This window comes from Sinohyriopsis cumingii, chromosome 8 (assembly GCF_028554795.1).
Source record: "Sinohyriopsis cumingii isolate HCF-2022 chromosome 8, ASM2855479v2, whole genome shotgun sequence".
NCBI classification, from domain to species: domain Eukaryota; kingdom Metazoa; phylum Mollusca; class Bivalvia; order Unionida; family Unionidae; genus Sinohyriopsis; species Sinohyriopsis cumingii.
In genome coordinates, this window is record NC_142968.1 from 93236447 (window position 1) to 93253583 (window position 17137).

Below are 17137 nucleotides of genomic sequence, written 5' to 3' on the forward strand. Positions count from 1 at the left end.
TTTTAATAACAGTAATAGGTTTACCTGTCACTACTGTGTAGTACCTAAATTTATAAGTTAGGAGGAAGGTTAATGAACTTAAATGAAACAAAATTACTCAACTTAAGTTGAAGTGTCCAATGCTGTAAAATAACAGCAGTGTTGGTCACTATTTGTGACTCAACTATTGGACCCTTATAAGAAATACCATGACTCTGGTCTGATAAAGGACCAGAAGATAAAAAGAGTAGGTCATATGCAAATATCAAATACAGCCACCATAATGTCCTCCAAGAATGAATGATTCAGATGGACCAAATAAGTAGCAATATCCCTTTTTCATGTTTTTTCTTCTCATGTATCTCTCAATAACAGACTGATAAGCTCTCTTGACAGCAAAAGAAATCCATCAAGAGATGGTGCATGCTGAAATATCAGCTGAACCCTTTAAGGGAAGAAAAAGCAATTTCATAAACTTCCTAGTCCCTTCTGAAGATACCAAATAAACTTAAATGCCTCCACTTTGAAAAAGATCGATCCTGAACAACCTTAGCACAGTTGCAATAAAACCTGGAGATCTCTATTAGAGATGGCAGTAATGAACAGAGTTTGGGGGGGGGGGGGAGGGGCACAAAAAACTGGCTCACATAAAAAGAAATAGTCTCAATTCTCAATGAACCATAAACCTCTCTCTATAGACAGGCATATATTTGGCTTCTTATCTGTGCTGAAATAACAACTTGAGGAATTTTAAGCACAAAATTTCCCCAAAAAGCCCCTCTCAAAGGTTCAGAAAGAGGTTTTGTCAATATGAATAAAACAAATGAATGATTCCATCTTGGCATCAAGAAGCAAGACACCAGTTTCTGCAGCCTGAAGTACTTAATAAGATCTATTAAGTGAGATTCTGAGCTAATGGCATGATCCTTGGAAAATTTAAAGGCTGTCCTATAACCTTCGACTGTGGAGGATGAACACAATCTAATCCCAAAGAGGAAAAGTTAAAATTGTACTAATGCAGAAAGAAAGAAGCATCGAGAAATAACTCCTTTCCTTGTGCACCAATCACAGAAGATTCTCCTCATTGTAACACTGACCTTAAAGGCAGATTATCTCATGGGCCTGAACAATCAGTCAGCAATCTTGCTAAAAAAACTTTCCTTGCCAGATAGATCACTTGTGGGGAGCGATAGAGAATCTTAGGGCTGTTGTGAAGAAAAGACTCCTTGTGTTTTGACAGTAAATTCTTTAACTGATGTAACATCCTGAGTAGGTCTTTCAACATGTCGGGGAGGTTGCTGAATCAAGACCTCGAATGCCACAGAGGAGCTATCAAGTTAATCCCAGCTATGGATGCCCTGACCTTCTGCACCTGTGGACCATCTATACCGATGGAATCAATCCTGGTGAGAATGTGTAACCAAATAGCTAATCTTGGGTCTGAGACTGTGGAGACAAAATGCGGAGCTTATTGTTCATTTTCATTGCTATTAAGTCCACTATAGATTCCCCCATTTCCTGGATGCATAGACCATTCTGTGAGTATTACCTTGCCTGTCCTGGAAAAAATGTCACAAATTTAAAGTGTAATTCCTTCTGATTGTTCTGACAGTCATACCAAGCGAAGGAGCATGAGGTCTTCAATGTTGTCCATTAAGGTAAGCAACCATCAATGTTATCTGAGGATATAATTACACAATGAACCTCAACTTGATCTTCTGATATGCACTCCTTCAAGGTAAAATGCAGTTTTCATTCTCAATTTGTTTATGTCGATAAGACTTCTTCCTGGGACCAATGGCCAAGGATAAGTAGTTCAGGCTCTAAAGTCAGTAGATTTCTGGACTGCTGCCAAAATTAAAGGTACCCAAAAGAGAAAGGTTGACAATAAAATTGTCAAGTTCTCAAAAGATCCAGGATTCTTTTTATCAATTCTGAGGGAAACTGAATCTGGAGAGGAATGAGATCTGATTTCTCTACATTAAGTTTAAGACCTAAATGAGTCACTCACTGTGGACATGTGATGTATAACACCATTTCCTGCTGTCTTGCAACAGCCAGCTGTTGAAGTAATGGAGAACAGGGGGTCCACAGATGCCTCAAGTGAACAGCCAGTACTCCCATCACTCTGGTAGAGACCCTGGATGCTAAAGCTAAACTAAACAGCATGGCATGGAACTGAAAACTTCTTTTCTCATGTTGAGGAATGACTAGGATGTAGAAATTGGCATTCTGAAGGTGAGTGGAAACTGCCTAGTCTCTGGACCTGATTAAGCTCTGGACTGATGAGGCAATCTCCATCTTCAAAGGTTCCTTTCACAGAAATTTGTCTATGGGGAAAAGAACTATAATGAGCCTGAATTTACCATCTTCATTTGGTATCACAAAAATCAGACAATAGAAGGCTGCCAACTGGTCATTTTATACCCCCTCTACTGCAAACTTCTGAACAAAGGTGTGCACATCTTTGTATATAAGCTGCCTTCGTTTTAGAAGACAAACTATACTGTCTTGGGAAGGTGCTGCTCCTCCCTCTTTTATTCAGAGGAGCACACTCAAACCCTTGAGGAATATCTGTTACTATCTCACATATAGTAACACTATTTCTCTTCTGGAATATGCTATCCCACCCTGTTTTATTGGGAGAAATGCAGAAAATTCCATCTTGTCCAGGGAAGGTGCTGCTCCTACCTCATTTGTTCAGGGGAGTACACTCACTCCCTTTAGAAATATGTTACTACCTCAGAGGTAACAACAGTATTTCTTCTATATGAAACTGAATTGATCCAGATGAGGGGAAAATGTGCTTCATTCCTTTTCCGCAACGTATGACAGCTTTCAGCAAGTTCCTAAGTGTCATCTGACCATAGACAACACATGGAGCATCCATCCATTTGTGTACATTTGTACAAGATCAACAGCTTAAGTACCATGGGTCTTTCCTAATAATAATAATAATAATAATGCTTTATTTATAGAGGGTGACTCATTAGTCAAGGACTATTCTCCCTTGAAGCCCTCTTAAGGAGAGTATAACAATGCACATTATATGAAGATAGCAATAATTAGTGTTTATTTTAACATGTTTAGTATTAAAATACTAAATTCCTATGCCCACACTTACCAACTGTTTAAGACATTTAAAAAATTAAGGTTCTGAAACAAGAAACTTGGTCTGACAAAATAACAGAAATGATTATACAATAACAAGGGTTGCTTCAGCCTCCTTGTATCTCTTACTACTGTTTTGGGCATTGTATACAAGAATGTCTGACTTTCTTCAGTTATTCCTTTTATGACTGTAAACACCAGAACATCATTGTTGTGTTGGAGTAATGTTATAAAAAACACTGTTAAAGCATTTAAAGGGGCCTAGAATCTAATAATAAATACATGTTACAAGATTCCTTGTCCTGACCACATCACTGCAATAATAAACAATACTATTTGGCTCCACGTCTTGTAAAACTGTTTTAATTGGATAAGTTTTGAGACCCCAAATTAGTAAATACTGTTATTATCCCAATATCAATGCTCTTGGAGAAAGAGTGGGTGGCTCACTGTGCAAATAACACATAAATGAAAATTACCAATGTTAATTTTATTAATTATAAAACTTTGATGAATACAGACAAGAAGTATTAAAGTTCACTATAAAGGACTAGTAATGGCAAGCCATGTTTATTATTATGAAACTACTGCACCTTCATAAGTGATTACACTTTCCCAGACAGCATAATCCATATAAAAGACACTTGCTCATACAGGGTATTTCCATACAAGTTGCACATGATGATACATGAAACATCTGTATAAATGACACATACTCATACAGAAAACCCAAACATAAAAGACAATCATACATACAGGTAACTTCCATATAAAGGGCACCTGCTCAAATACAGGACAACAATGTAAGCCATTTTTGTTAAGTTTAGTACTAGATCACCTGTAAATAATTCCTTGTGTTCTAAGTTGTGTTCATGTTTCACTAAACATGATTTCAATGTTATCTATACCTTCTTTACTGACATGCTACCAATGATCACTGTACACAATTTCTATGTTTTTCTTTACATTCTCTATTGGCATGCTGCCCATGATCACTGTACACGATTTATATTATCTATACCTTCTCTATTGGCATGCTGCCAATGACCACTGTACATGATTTCTATGGTATTTATACCTTCTCTACTGGCATGCTGCCCATGATCACTGTACATGATTTCTATGGTATCTATACCTTCTCTGCTGGCGTGCTGCCAATGATCACTGTACATGATTTCTGTGATATCTATACCTTCTCTGCTGGCGTGCTGCCAATGATCACTGTACATGATTTCTATGTCATATTTACCTTATCTACTGGCGTGGTGCCAATGATCACTGTACATGATTTCTGTGTCATATTTACCTTATCTACTGGTGTGCTGCCAATGATCACTGTACATGATTTCTATGTCATATTTACCTTATCTACTGGCGTGGTGCCAATGATCACTGTACATGATTTCTGTGTCATATTTACCTTCTCTACTGGCATGCTGCCAATGATCACTGTACATGATTTCTATGTCATATTTACCTTCTCTACTGGTGTGCTGCCAATGATCACTGTACATGATTTCTATGTCATATTTACCTTATCTACTGGCATGCTGCCAATGATCACTGTATATGATTTCTATGTCATATTTACCTTCTCTACTGGCAAGGTGCCAATGATCACTGTACATGATTTCTATGTCATATTTACCTTATCTACTGGCGTGCTGCCAATGATCACTGTATATGATTTCTATGTCATATTTACCTTCTCTACTGGCATGGTGCCAATGATCACTGTACATGATTTCTATGTCATATTTACCTTCTCTACTGGCATGGTGCCAATGATCACTGTACATGATTTCTATGTTATATTTACCTTATCTACTGGCATGGTGCCAATGATCACTGTACATGATTTCTATGTCATATTTACCTTCTCTACTGGCATGGTGCCAATGATCACTGTACATGATTTCTATGTTATATTTACCTTATCTACTGGCATGGTGCCAATGATCACTGTACATGATTTCTGTGTCATATTTACCTTCTCTACTGGCGTGCTGCCAATGATCACTGTACATGATTTCTATGTCATATTTACCTTCTCTAATGGCAGTACAACAAATGATCCACCACCTGCCGACTCTGTTACTACAGCAATAAATAATGGGTTCACATCACAGAAGCTGCTATCATGAGCATTTCTTGTCAGCTGAACATTTTCATAACACTGTTCTCTCCGAAAAGGTTTCCCGTACACATGCCGAAACTTTGAACTTCTTAAATGGAAGGCCATCTTGAAAAGAAACAGTAAAATTACATGATTTTGTAAATATATAAAACATATCTTTAATCTTTACTGATATCCACCTATATATATCTACACAATCATATCTATAAATCTATTTACTTTCATACTTTATATCTGATACTCTAAGACTCTTTGCTATATAACCTAATGAATATGTATTCCAGTAAACATAATGGTTATAACTGAATAAAGTATATAACTGTCATAAAAAAAAATCCTTTGCCTGATAAACTGCAGACTGAGAGATTGTTCATTAAACTGTGGAACAAACAACAACTTTATGTTGTTTCCAGATGGACTCAAGTTATATTAGTGAGTACACATTAAATGTGATACTGACATAATATGTAGAAAATACTCAAACATCAAGACTTAATGGGTGCATCATATGTAATATTCATTTCATCTATGATCACTTCAGAGAAGATGATTCATCCATCCTTCATCTTCACTGTCCAGAAAGTTTTTTGTCCTTGCTATTTGTAATCTGACAGAAAAGTTCTACTGATAAAGTCTGTTCCAGATGATTACCAATAACTTCTCAAAAAGGTCCCATCTTAATAAAATGTAAATATATATTGCATATCAAACAACAATTTTGCAAATGTTCACATTTTCACCCCAAAAAGCATGGTCAATAAGCATGCTTAACACCTACATCATGTACATTAAATCAACAGTATGTCCTTTCCAATTGTATTACTTTACATTACTCAACATACATGGTAAAGCATTATTCATTTCAATATCTTGTGCTTTCTTTTTTTGTACATTGTCAATTTCTATTAAATTCTGTCCAAATAGGAATAAATGATATCTGAAGATTACTATCATCACTATCTTTAATTATTAGTACACCAAAGAATTCAGTTATATGTCACAGACCAAAACAAGTCAGTTTAAAATGTCTGATTTTCCCACTACCCTGTATATATTATAACCTCAGTTGTTTCATTTAGCTGATGTTTGTATGGAACAGAAATGCATATAGTTTATTTAGTGCTAAGGAACTTAGAGCAAAGTACCATGCCCAAGAATGCCCCATAGTAGTCAGCCTGGACTAATCAAACGGTAAGATCAGACCCCATATCCTTATGGTCACAAGTATGACCACTGACCACTGAGGCTCCTGATGAACAAATATACAGCTATGGTAATGGGTTAAAGGATGGATACTCTGTAAGAACTTTCTGAAAACTAAGCAGCCATTAAGCCTGGTTATATTTTTAGTTTTTCTGTGAAAATATCAATGTGCAACATTGTTATGTGATCAGTGACGTAAGTTTACACTATATCAATATGTAACCTTTTGGAGACATTGGCAGTCATTGTCTTGAAAAAATGTGTCTCTGGCACTTTCTGTCAGGTTATAATTAGAAATATTACTGCCCAAAAACGTGTGCAAAAATGTATTTTTAAAGACTTTAGTAACTGCACTTCAATTTGTGAAAAATAACTTCACTAGTTAGTCATCTCATTACTATACTCCATGTTTTAGGACTGTATCAATCGAAGCATAACTTGCTTTAATATGCTATACATTCCACTTTAAGACATGCTTCAATGGACATGGTCAAATATTTTTAGCAATGGTATTTATTACTGTATTAAATTATTACAAACCAGTTACATGTCTACCCAGATAAAACAGATTGTCAATTAGCCAGCTGTCACAAATTTTTACTCAGTGAAGACACTATTTTCCCCCAATTAGCTGTAACTGGCAAGGTCTAATTGACTTATCTTCATTGGAATGCTTGAGCTGAGATTGAGGAAGACAATTTTTTTAATCTGTATATTTTGAAGCTTCAAATCGGAAAATTACTTTATGTTATATTATGAGCATATTGGTATGTTATCCCTCACCCACCATGCTTGCCATTATATATTAGAGCAGCAAATAGTGACTGTTGCCATGATACAACAATACAGATCTCCTGTATGATGTTCTTTACAATATGCATGTACATACATAACATGCACTAATTTCTACAGAAAGAAATTATGATGACCTTGACATTTTAGGAACACTCACTCTCCATCTAAGTGAATTTTTGTTCTTGTGGGTTTAACACCATTTTACAGCACATGATTGGCTGGCTATACATGATAGCTGGTATATCTAGTGAAGGAAGAACTCAGGATTACACCAGGAAGAACCACCAATCCACAGGAAGTTACTGGCATGTGTGCTGACATTCCCATATTGGTCAAACCGAGACTCAAATCCACACGGACAGGGGTGAGATGTGAGTGATCTGTGTTACAAATATTTGATTTGCATTGTTTGTTAGTTGTTTTTCTTCCTTTTTTTTAATTTAAATTTCATTATGGTGTGACTGTATGTTGGACTTGACATTGTCCTAAATTAAGTTCATTTTGTACCTGGCCTGAATTATTGATTTTGGTTTTGTAGTAAACATGCTTATCTCTATCCAAGTCTTGAACTTTGAATATTCCTTATGAATTGCTAGGTCTACCTGTTGTTTACTACACATTTTATATTATAACTTTTAGTAACAGACATCTAATTATATACAAGATTTTATTTTGTAAATATTATGAACCTTTCTGAAGGTTATTTTCAATTAGGTAATGTTTTTACTAGAAAATTTTATTTGTGACCCGAGGTCATTAAGAAGACTATATAATCTTGTTATTAGAAAAATTATTCATTCGTGCTTTAAAATCTAGCAGAATCAATTGTATTTTTGTTGTGTCCAATAGTTCAATTGGGCTTAAATTTATTGATTCAATTTATTTAATTCAAGTAATTCTTCTCTGGAAATACAGAGTGCTGTTCAAAAATAACATTCTTGGAAACAGAGACTTAAATTTATGCTGAACTTCAAATAAGGATATATTCTTTGATTGTATTATTGTCCTCTAACCACTTAGACCACCGGAGCGGTCACATTTAAGTGATGTTCAACAGTGTACATAAAAAATAGGGTAGTGATCCAAAATGTCATATCCACATAAAATGGAGTAGCAATATACCATATCCACAAAAATGGGATAGTGAAACAACATGCCATATCCACATAAAATGGAGTAGCAATATACCATATCCACAAAAATGGGATAGTGAAACAACATGCCATATCCACATAAAATGGAGTAGCAATATACCATTTCCACATAAAAATGGGATAGTGATACAACATGCCATATCCATGTAAAATGGAGTAGCAATATACCATATCCACATAAAAATGGGACAGTGATACAACATGCCATATCTATATAAAATGGAGTAGCATTATACCATATCCACATAAAAATGGGATAGTGATACAACATGCCATATCCACATAAAATGGAGTAGCAATATACCATTTCCAAATAAAATGGAGAAGCAATATACCATATCCACATAAAATGTAGTAGCAAATTACCATATCCACATAAAAATGTGATAGTGATACAACATGCCATATCCACAAAAAAGTGGGGCAGTGATATAGTAAATCTGGATATTTTTAATATGGTGCTGTTTTACACAGTTGATGGGTGGCATACATTATACCTCCTTATAATGGTCTGCCTCGGATGCGGGAGGTTGTGGGTTTGATCCCCAGCCGAGTCATACCAGAGACTTAAAAAATGGTACTAACAGCTGCCTCGCTTGGCGTTCAGCATTAAGAGGTTAGTGTTAGGACTGGTCGGCCTGGTGTCAGGATAATGTGACTGGGTGGGACATCATGCTACATGTCTGTGGCATGATGCCCAAGTGCTAGACATCACTATAAACTGCCACACTGCAGACATCGTAGCGATATGACTGCAAAATTGTTAAAGCTACGTTAAAAAATCAAAATCACATCACATCACATCACCTCCTTATAATGAAGTTCATATACATGATACATATATGATACATACAGTAATGATTCATATAGTCTTACTATGACCATAGTATAACATGAACTGTATTGTAATGAGTGGCGATACATTATCTTTCATACAAATCAGTCATACAAAGTCATGTAGGAAAAGGATAGATTTCACTATCTACTTCTGCATTACATGCACAAAAATAACATTTAAAACAAACAAAAAATCTTGCCTGCTAATTGAAATTAGTTTATTAGTGCAAAACTATAACCACACATTAAGCATCTATCTTTCAAAATCAATCAAGCTTATTGGTAGAAAAACAGGGCTTGTAAGGCAAATTTTTTATATAAAGTTTATGGTACAATCTTTGTTATTGTATCGTAGTTTCATTAACTTAAGAAAAGTGGTCTTAACACAATTCTGGTTTGTTAAAGGTGGTCTTCTGAATAATGAATGGAACATTTGTTCTTTATATTTTCTATGACTTTAGGGAGCCATGGTGGATTAGTGGTAATGGTATTAGACTCACGTCCAGAAGGTTTTGGACTGGATTGCCAGGGTTTATTCAGGAACTGAAAATTTGGGGGGGAAATCCACTCTCTGTTTGACAAAATGGGGGAATTTTCTGAATATAGGATGAATGGAATGAAGAAAAATAGATCTGGCTTGAATTATTATGCTTTATTTTCATGTATTCTGTTAATATTTTGGCAAGACTTTTGTTAGAAATTAGTGTGAATCCCATAATCACATGTCCTAGAACAGACCTTGTACATGGGCTACCATGGTGTATATTTGCGTAAGACACCATACTCAACTTGCCTTGGCATAATACAGCTCTTAAAGTGTAAATATGCTGTAAAACATCAAACCAAATAAACCTATATTTTGAATGAAGTGGTCTTAAAACCAGGTTGGTCATCAGACAAGGTGTTACAGTACATCTCCAACAGCCCTTGCACAATTTTTATTAGAGCAAAACACACATGTGGGAAGCAAATTTTTTAGTACAAGGATCTCTAAGCACCATGCATGTTACTTCAGTGAAGCTCAATCTTTTTCTCTGCTACATTAAAATTGTCAAATGCTCATTTGCAAAAAGCCTTTATACATGTTACACTAAGCCAACAAGAAAAAGCATAAAGCAGGATGAGTTAAATGTATGTATGAGTGTATGTGTGTGTGTGTGTGTGTGTGTCTGTATGAGAGTGTGTGTGTCTGTATGAGTGTGTGTATATGTATGTGTGTGTATGTATGAGTGTGTGTGTGTGTCTGTATGAGTATGTGTGTATGTGTGTGTATGTATGTATGTATGTATGTATTTATGTGCATGCATGCATGTCTGTATGTATGTATGTATGTATACAGTTTAACAAGACATCAGCACAATCTTGTCTTCATACTACATGTATAGAAATTGAAAAGTATATTATAAGTAAAAGAAAAGAAAATCCTGAAAAAATAGTCAAAATAAATCTTTTAGAAACTTCAAGATTTTCCTAACTGGAACATCACAAAAAAGCTACTTAACTGAGCTGACAACAAAAATCTTCAGCATCACAATATGAGAGTCAATATACTCCACATAGGACACCCCACTGCTACTGAACACTTAAAAGGCATGCAACCTGGTAAAGAATCACTCCAACAAAGTATGCCTGGGTCAGCTATGTGAGGTCAGCAAAAACTTTATTTTCATCTGTAAAGACTTTGCTTAAGGATGAAAGTAGCAAAGCATACTATCAATTAAATGCAATACAACTTCAATAAGATAGTGTCATACTATCTCTGCTGAATGGAAAATTGCAACTTGGTATTATCCCTATGTCCCTGGGAATTCTGATTCATTGTCAAGATAATGTTAAAGAGATGCCAACCATAGGAATCACTTTGCCAGCACAACAAGAGCTGTCATAAGTAAGTTAATATTCTGGTTCCAGTTTTTAGCAATACTTTGATAGTAGTTTCAATATGCAGGCCCTCGTCATCGTTATAACAGGTTTCAACATGCAGACCTTGGTCTTCTTATAACAGGTTTCAACATGCAGACCTTGGTCTTCTTATAACAGGTTTCAACATGCAGACCTTGGTCTTCTTATAACAGGTTTCAACATGCAGACCTTGGTCTTCTTATAACAGGTTTCAACATGCAGACCTTGGTCTTCTTATAACAGGTTTCAACATGCAGACCTTGGTCTTCTTATAACAGGTTTCAACATGCAGGCCTTGGTCTTCTTATAACAGGTTTCAACATGCAGGCCATGGTCTTCTTACAACAGGTTTCAACATGCAGACCTTGGTCTTCTTATAACAGGTTTCAACATGCAGACCTTGGTCTTCTTATAACAGGTTTCAACATGCAGGCCTTGGTCTTCTTATAACAGGTTTCAACATGCAGACCTTGGTCTTCTTATAACAGGTTTCAACATGCAGGCCTTGGTCTTCTTCTTACAATATGTTTTAACATACAAGCTCTCATCTTCTTATAACAGGTTTCAACATGCAGGCCTTGGTCTTCTTATAACAGGTTTCAACATGCAGACCTTGGTCTTCTTATAACAGGTTTCAACATGCAGATCTTGGTCTTCTTATAACAGGTTTCAACATGCAGACCTTGGTCTTCTTATAACAGGTTTCAACATGCAGGTCTTGGTCTTCTTATAACAGGTTTCAACATGCAGACCTTGGTCTTCTTATAACAGGTTTCAATATGCAGGCCCTGGTCTTCCTATAACAGGTTTCAACATGCAGGCCTTCATCTTCTTATAACAGGTTTCAATATGCAGGCCCTGGTCTTCCTATAACAGGTTTCAACATGCAGGCCTTCATCTTCCTATAACAGATTTTAACATGCAGGCCTTCATCTTTTTATAACAGGTTTCAACATGCAGGCCCTAGTCTTCGTCTTACAATAGGTTTCAACATGCAGACATTGGTCTTCTTATAATAGGCTTCAACATACAGACCTTGGTCTTCTAACAACAGGTTTCAACATGTAGGCCCTAATGTTTTTCTTACAATAGGTTTCAACATGCAGACATTGGTCTTCTTCCTATAATAGGTTCCAATAATGCAGGCCCTAGTCTTCAACTTATAACAGGTTTCAATATGCAGGCCCTGGTCTTCCTATAACAGGTTTCAACATGCAGACCTTCATCTTCTTATAAAAGGTTTCAACATACAGACCTTGGTCTTCTTATAATAGGTTCCAACAGTGCAGACCCTAGTCTTCTTTTTACAACTGGTTTCAACATGCAGGCCCTCATCTTCTACTTATAACTGGCTTCAACAAGCAGGCCTTGGTCTTCTTATAATCTCAACATGCAGGCCATCATGTATTGTTATAATAGGTTTCATCTTTCTAAAACTGGCTTCAATGTGCAGGTCTTGGTCTTCTCCTTATAACAGATTGTTTTGATTTGTACTAACTTGTTCATGACACTCTGATTTATCCCACATTTCAGAAGGGAATGGTGGAATACGTAGCATTGAGTCACGACTTCTCCTGATTGAAATTTTAGTGTACCATTCTTATAACTGTAACCTAAAGTATGCAAAGTTACAGCACTACATTTTACAGTCTTTGACGAGGCTGATACAAGGATATCATTAGGATAAAAATGATAACAAGAGGCCTAAACTGGCCTGACAGCACTCAACTGGCTTATATCTGCCTGACAGCCAAATAAATGAGCAGCTGATGAAGAAATCTGAGTCTGTAAGATGCTTTCTGAAGAATATTTGTCCACTGCTGTTCACTGCATACGGGATGAAAATAATTATTTCAAGGTTTCTCAAATTCTTTAATGTTAATCCATGTCTCATAGCTCATCAATATAAATTCTCCAGTACTGAATTTGAAAGGCCTTCTTGCCAAGATCCTTTCTGTCAAAATCTGTCTAGCAGTGGGTTTTTTTAAAGTGCAAGTTGATTAAATATTTTTCTATTTCTAGTAATAGTGGCCACAACTAATGGCTGTAATCTGAAAGGTCGTCAAGCTAGGACACTTTCTGTTTGTCAAATCTGGTCAAATTCTGTTGAGTTGTCTTTAAGAATTCATTTCAAGGTTTGTCTATTATTTGAAAGTAGTGGTACTTTTTATGGTGAAATGGCATTATATGAAAGTCCTTCATGCCAGGATACTTTGTCAATTTTTGTCAGATTTTGCTGAGCAGCTATTGTGAAGAAATCATTTCAAAGATTTTCTAATTTTAGTGATGAACAATATATCTGACAGCTGACATAATTTGTAAATAAATTAATGCCTTTTATGCAAGGATGCTTTCTGTGGAATTTGGTTAAATACCTGAGACTTGGATTTTTTTTTACAGAAGAAACCATAAAATGTTTTTTTTTCTTACCATTTTAGTAAAGGTGACTATATTTTATGGAAGATCAGCATTATTTGTAAAAATCTAAAAACTTCAAAGTGATGCTTTCTGTCAAAGGGCCCCATGATCTAAGGTGCTCACCTATACAGATCAGATCACTGACAATATCACATCAGTCTATCTGCATTGTTTCGAGTCTCTGATTAGACCAACATGGGTATTTAAGAAAGATTCCTGTGTGTTAGTAATTCTTCCCAGGATTTTCCTGGGTTCTTCCTCCACCAGATATACTGGCTGCCATGTATAGCCTCTCGTGTTGAAAAATGGCATCAAGCCCACAACAGCAGGAAAAAAACTCCTCTATGTAAAATTTGGTTGAATTCTGGAGAGTATTTTTCAGAAGAAGTCCTCTGAATTTTTTCTTCCACTTTTAAAAACAGCTGCCGTATTTGCACATTGATCATTTGCACAACTTGAAAACCCTCTATGCCAGGATGGTCTTTGCCAAGTTTGGTTGAAATTGTGCAAGGATGCCATTTGCCAAATTTGGTTTAAATTGGTTGTTGTCTATTTTTTTAAATTAAGACACCAGTAAAAGTTGATGGATGCATGATGCACAAAGAACAAGACAAGCTGTATAACTGATACTAGGCCACACCATAAACTAACTTGACCTGATGTCCATGCTACCTAAGGCATGGATTAAGGAGCACTAAAATGGGGATGTCATTTACAGGAAGATCGCCATATTGTTTATGTGCATCTGATTTACATACAGGATAATAAGAACTTGGTTAAACCTGCTCAAACTTTAATCAAGCATCTTGATCCATTAGTAAGAACTTCTGTATCATTGATTTTGTTGAGGAAAAAATATGCAAATACATGTCATATCAACTCTTTTAGTGCCAATACACAACATCAAAATCATTAATAATAAAAAGGGCTGAGAAGGAAAATCAAACTGACTTTGCCAAAGAAGAACCTGTCTTAAGAGACTATCTACTGAAGCCTAACAATGTGGTTCTTCAAGACAAAAGTATATGCAGTGGATACAGACTGCCCTTGACACCTATCAGGACTGTATATACTCACATACAAGATGAGTCAAACTGCAAACAAAACTGACCCTGGTCTGCCATCGTAAAATGAAAGTATACACATGTACATCCTGGCCAGAAACCAATCACTACTAGTACTATATAAACTCACATACAAGCAGGGTCCAACTGCAAACAAAAAAACAGACCCTGTTCTGCCATCACTTAATGCACATATATACAGACTGACCAGAAACCCGAGACTAATGTTTTTTTGTTGGTATCAATTTTCATGGTTTAGCAAAAATGTACTCTTTTATCAGTGTTTAAATTCCTGGACTTGTGAAGAGGTCCTCTTAATGTTTCCAGATAAATATCATTGCTAACGGGGTCTTTAAAATTGTGGTTACACACAAAATTCATCAAAATTGGTACCTCATGAAAAATGCTTGTATCAAACTTGAAGTCTTCAGAAGCCTAATTATCTTTCAATACTGGCAAAAATTACTAATCACTGTAGCCACCTGCTCTCAATTTCGTATTGCTGTTTTCATCAACAGCAATATATATATTTTTAATCTAACTGGTTAATGAAATTACTTTAATTTTGATATACTGCATGAGAACATTTTACAACAAGAGCAGTTTATGCTTGCCCTAGAAAGTAAAAAATACATAAATATCCTTTAAAAAGCAATTCATGTGTTGTATGTATATAAGTATCTAATATATATGCTGGCAAATAGGTAGGTACATGTGGATTCAGGTACACAAGGTCGGTTGGTTGGTAGGTACATGTAGCTAGGTAGATGGTAAAGTGTAGGTAAAGCAGTATGAGGGGTATATGTGTGTCTTAGGACAAGAACCATCCCTATCCGGAATTTATATGGTTTTAATATTTCTATCAATCAATCCAGACAAAGTCACCTGAAAAGATAATCTACAATATTCTAGTCATGCAGCTGATACCTACCAAATTATTAAGTGGGTCGGAGATGAGATATTTCAACCAGTGCAACAAGGTTCTTCTATGACCTCACAGCTAGAAATATTGTTCATGCATAACAAGCTGTCACCTGATGCTTACAATGTTTATATGTGTACTTCAGAGATTTGAGAGAGAGAGAGAAAGAGAGAGAGAGAGAGAGAGAGAGAGAGAGAATCCTATGAAATTCAAGGAGAAAGTTTATTTGAGTACCAGAACCAACTCAGACACAGCAGGAGATCTTAAAAATTTTTAATTCAATAAATGCTGTAAAACTGCGACACAAGATTTCATTTCAGGTAGATTAGACTGTCCTACTTGTCTCTATTTTAACGTTTATAACTGTAACACCTGCAAAACAAATGACTACTGCACATTTAGCCATGTCAATGCATTTAACACCATCTTCATAAGAATAAATGTTTCTTCATTTAAAACAGATAATCATTTATGAACCAAATCAGGACAACGAATCTGGTAGTACTACAATAGTTACTGTTTTAAATGTCTATGCAATGGGTTTCTTCAATTCTAAAAAAAAAAAAAATGTTTTGATGAAATTATTTAATTGAGAATTATTATTAACTGTTCTAATGACATTTTTCTTTTGATTACACAAGATGACCAGCTTAATAAATTGCTCAAACTGTGTTTGTGTGGTGTACCTGTCCGTGTGTGTGTCTGTGTGGTTATTGCTGTGTCAAACAAAGACATCCTTTGAAACAGTTTGCAATCAAAGAACTGGGAATACTGATGACTCAGTGGGTTGGAAGATCAAAATTCCAGAGATGTTGCTATTAATGATCATTTTGACTATTGCAAGGTTCCTAGGAACTTAACTCATTAACCCCTAGAGGTTTTTGATGTTTTCGCCTGAAATGTGATTCAGAAACACATTTTGGGGGCTATTTCTGAATACATCCTAATTCATCGACTTCCAAGAGATTTCCAGTTAACTTAATGCCTAGTTGTATTAGAAATATCATTTTTCATTGGCTATTTCACTGGTGCATGAGCAGAAGAGTAAAAGTAGGAGTTTTTTTTTTTTTTTGCTTAATGGACCCATCATTTTTGTATCAAGACCACTCTTTATTTCAAATGTCCATCTTATCCTACTTTTTCCAAAGGTTCACCTGTCTGTCTGCAGTTCAAACTGGTCTGCCTTAGATCTGAGGCCAACAAGTCTAAAATCCTGGCATAAAATTGAATTCCGGCCACAGGCAAATTTTGTGGAAAAAATTGGGTCCAAAACGTTATGCTTTTCCCTCTGTATTTTGCAGTACAACTAGAATGTCTAGATAATTTAGTACCTTTGTAGAGCTGCATCTATCTACCTTTCTATAATACCACCCACTTTAGTTTATCATAAATGACCTTGATGCTACAGAGCTCAGAAGTAGGCTACTACCTCTTGACAAGTAAATGAGGCGCCAGGGATTAATGAGCAAACAAACAAACTCCTTGACTTTTCCAAAACTTTTCTAAGGCCATTTCATAAAACTCAAGCACCACAATATTCCGTTTATCAATTGTAATTGTTCAGTGTTTGGAACACATTATCTTAATTGGCACTCAGCAATTATCATTTATCAAT

General features: G+C 35.7%; 1 protein-coding gene across 1 annotated transcript in view; it reads right to left on the bottom strand.

Annotated features, from left to right (window-relative positions):
* Nucleotides 1-17137, bottom strand: part of LOC149794153 (coronin-2B-like) — a 174938-nt gene that overhangs the window by 119335 nt on the left and 38466 nt on the right. The window contains exon 4 of the mRNA XM_089968234.1: nt 5138-5332. Coding sequence (XP_089824360.1) covers nt 5138-5332 — 195 coding nt within the window. The remainder of the gene's footprint in view (nt 1-5137; nt 5333-17137) is intronic.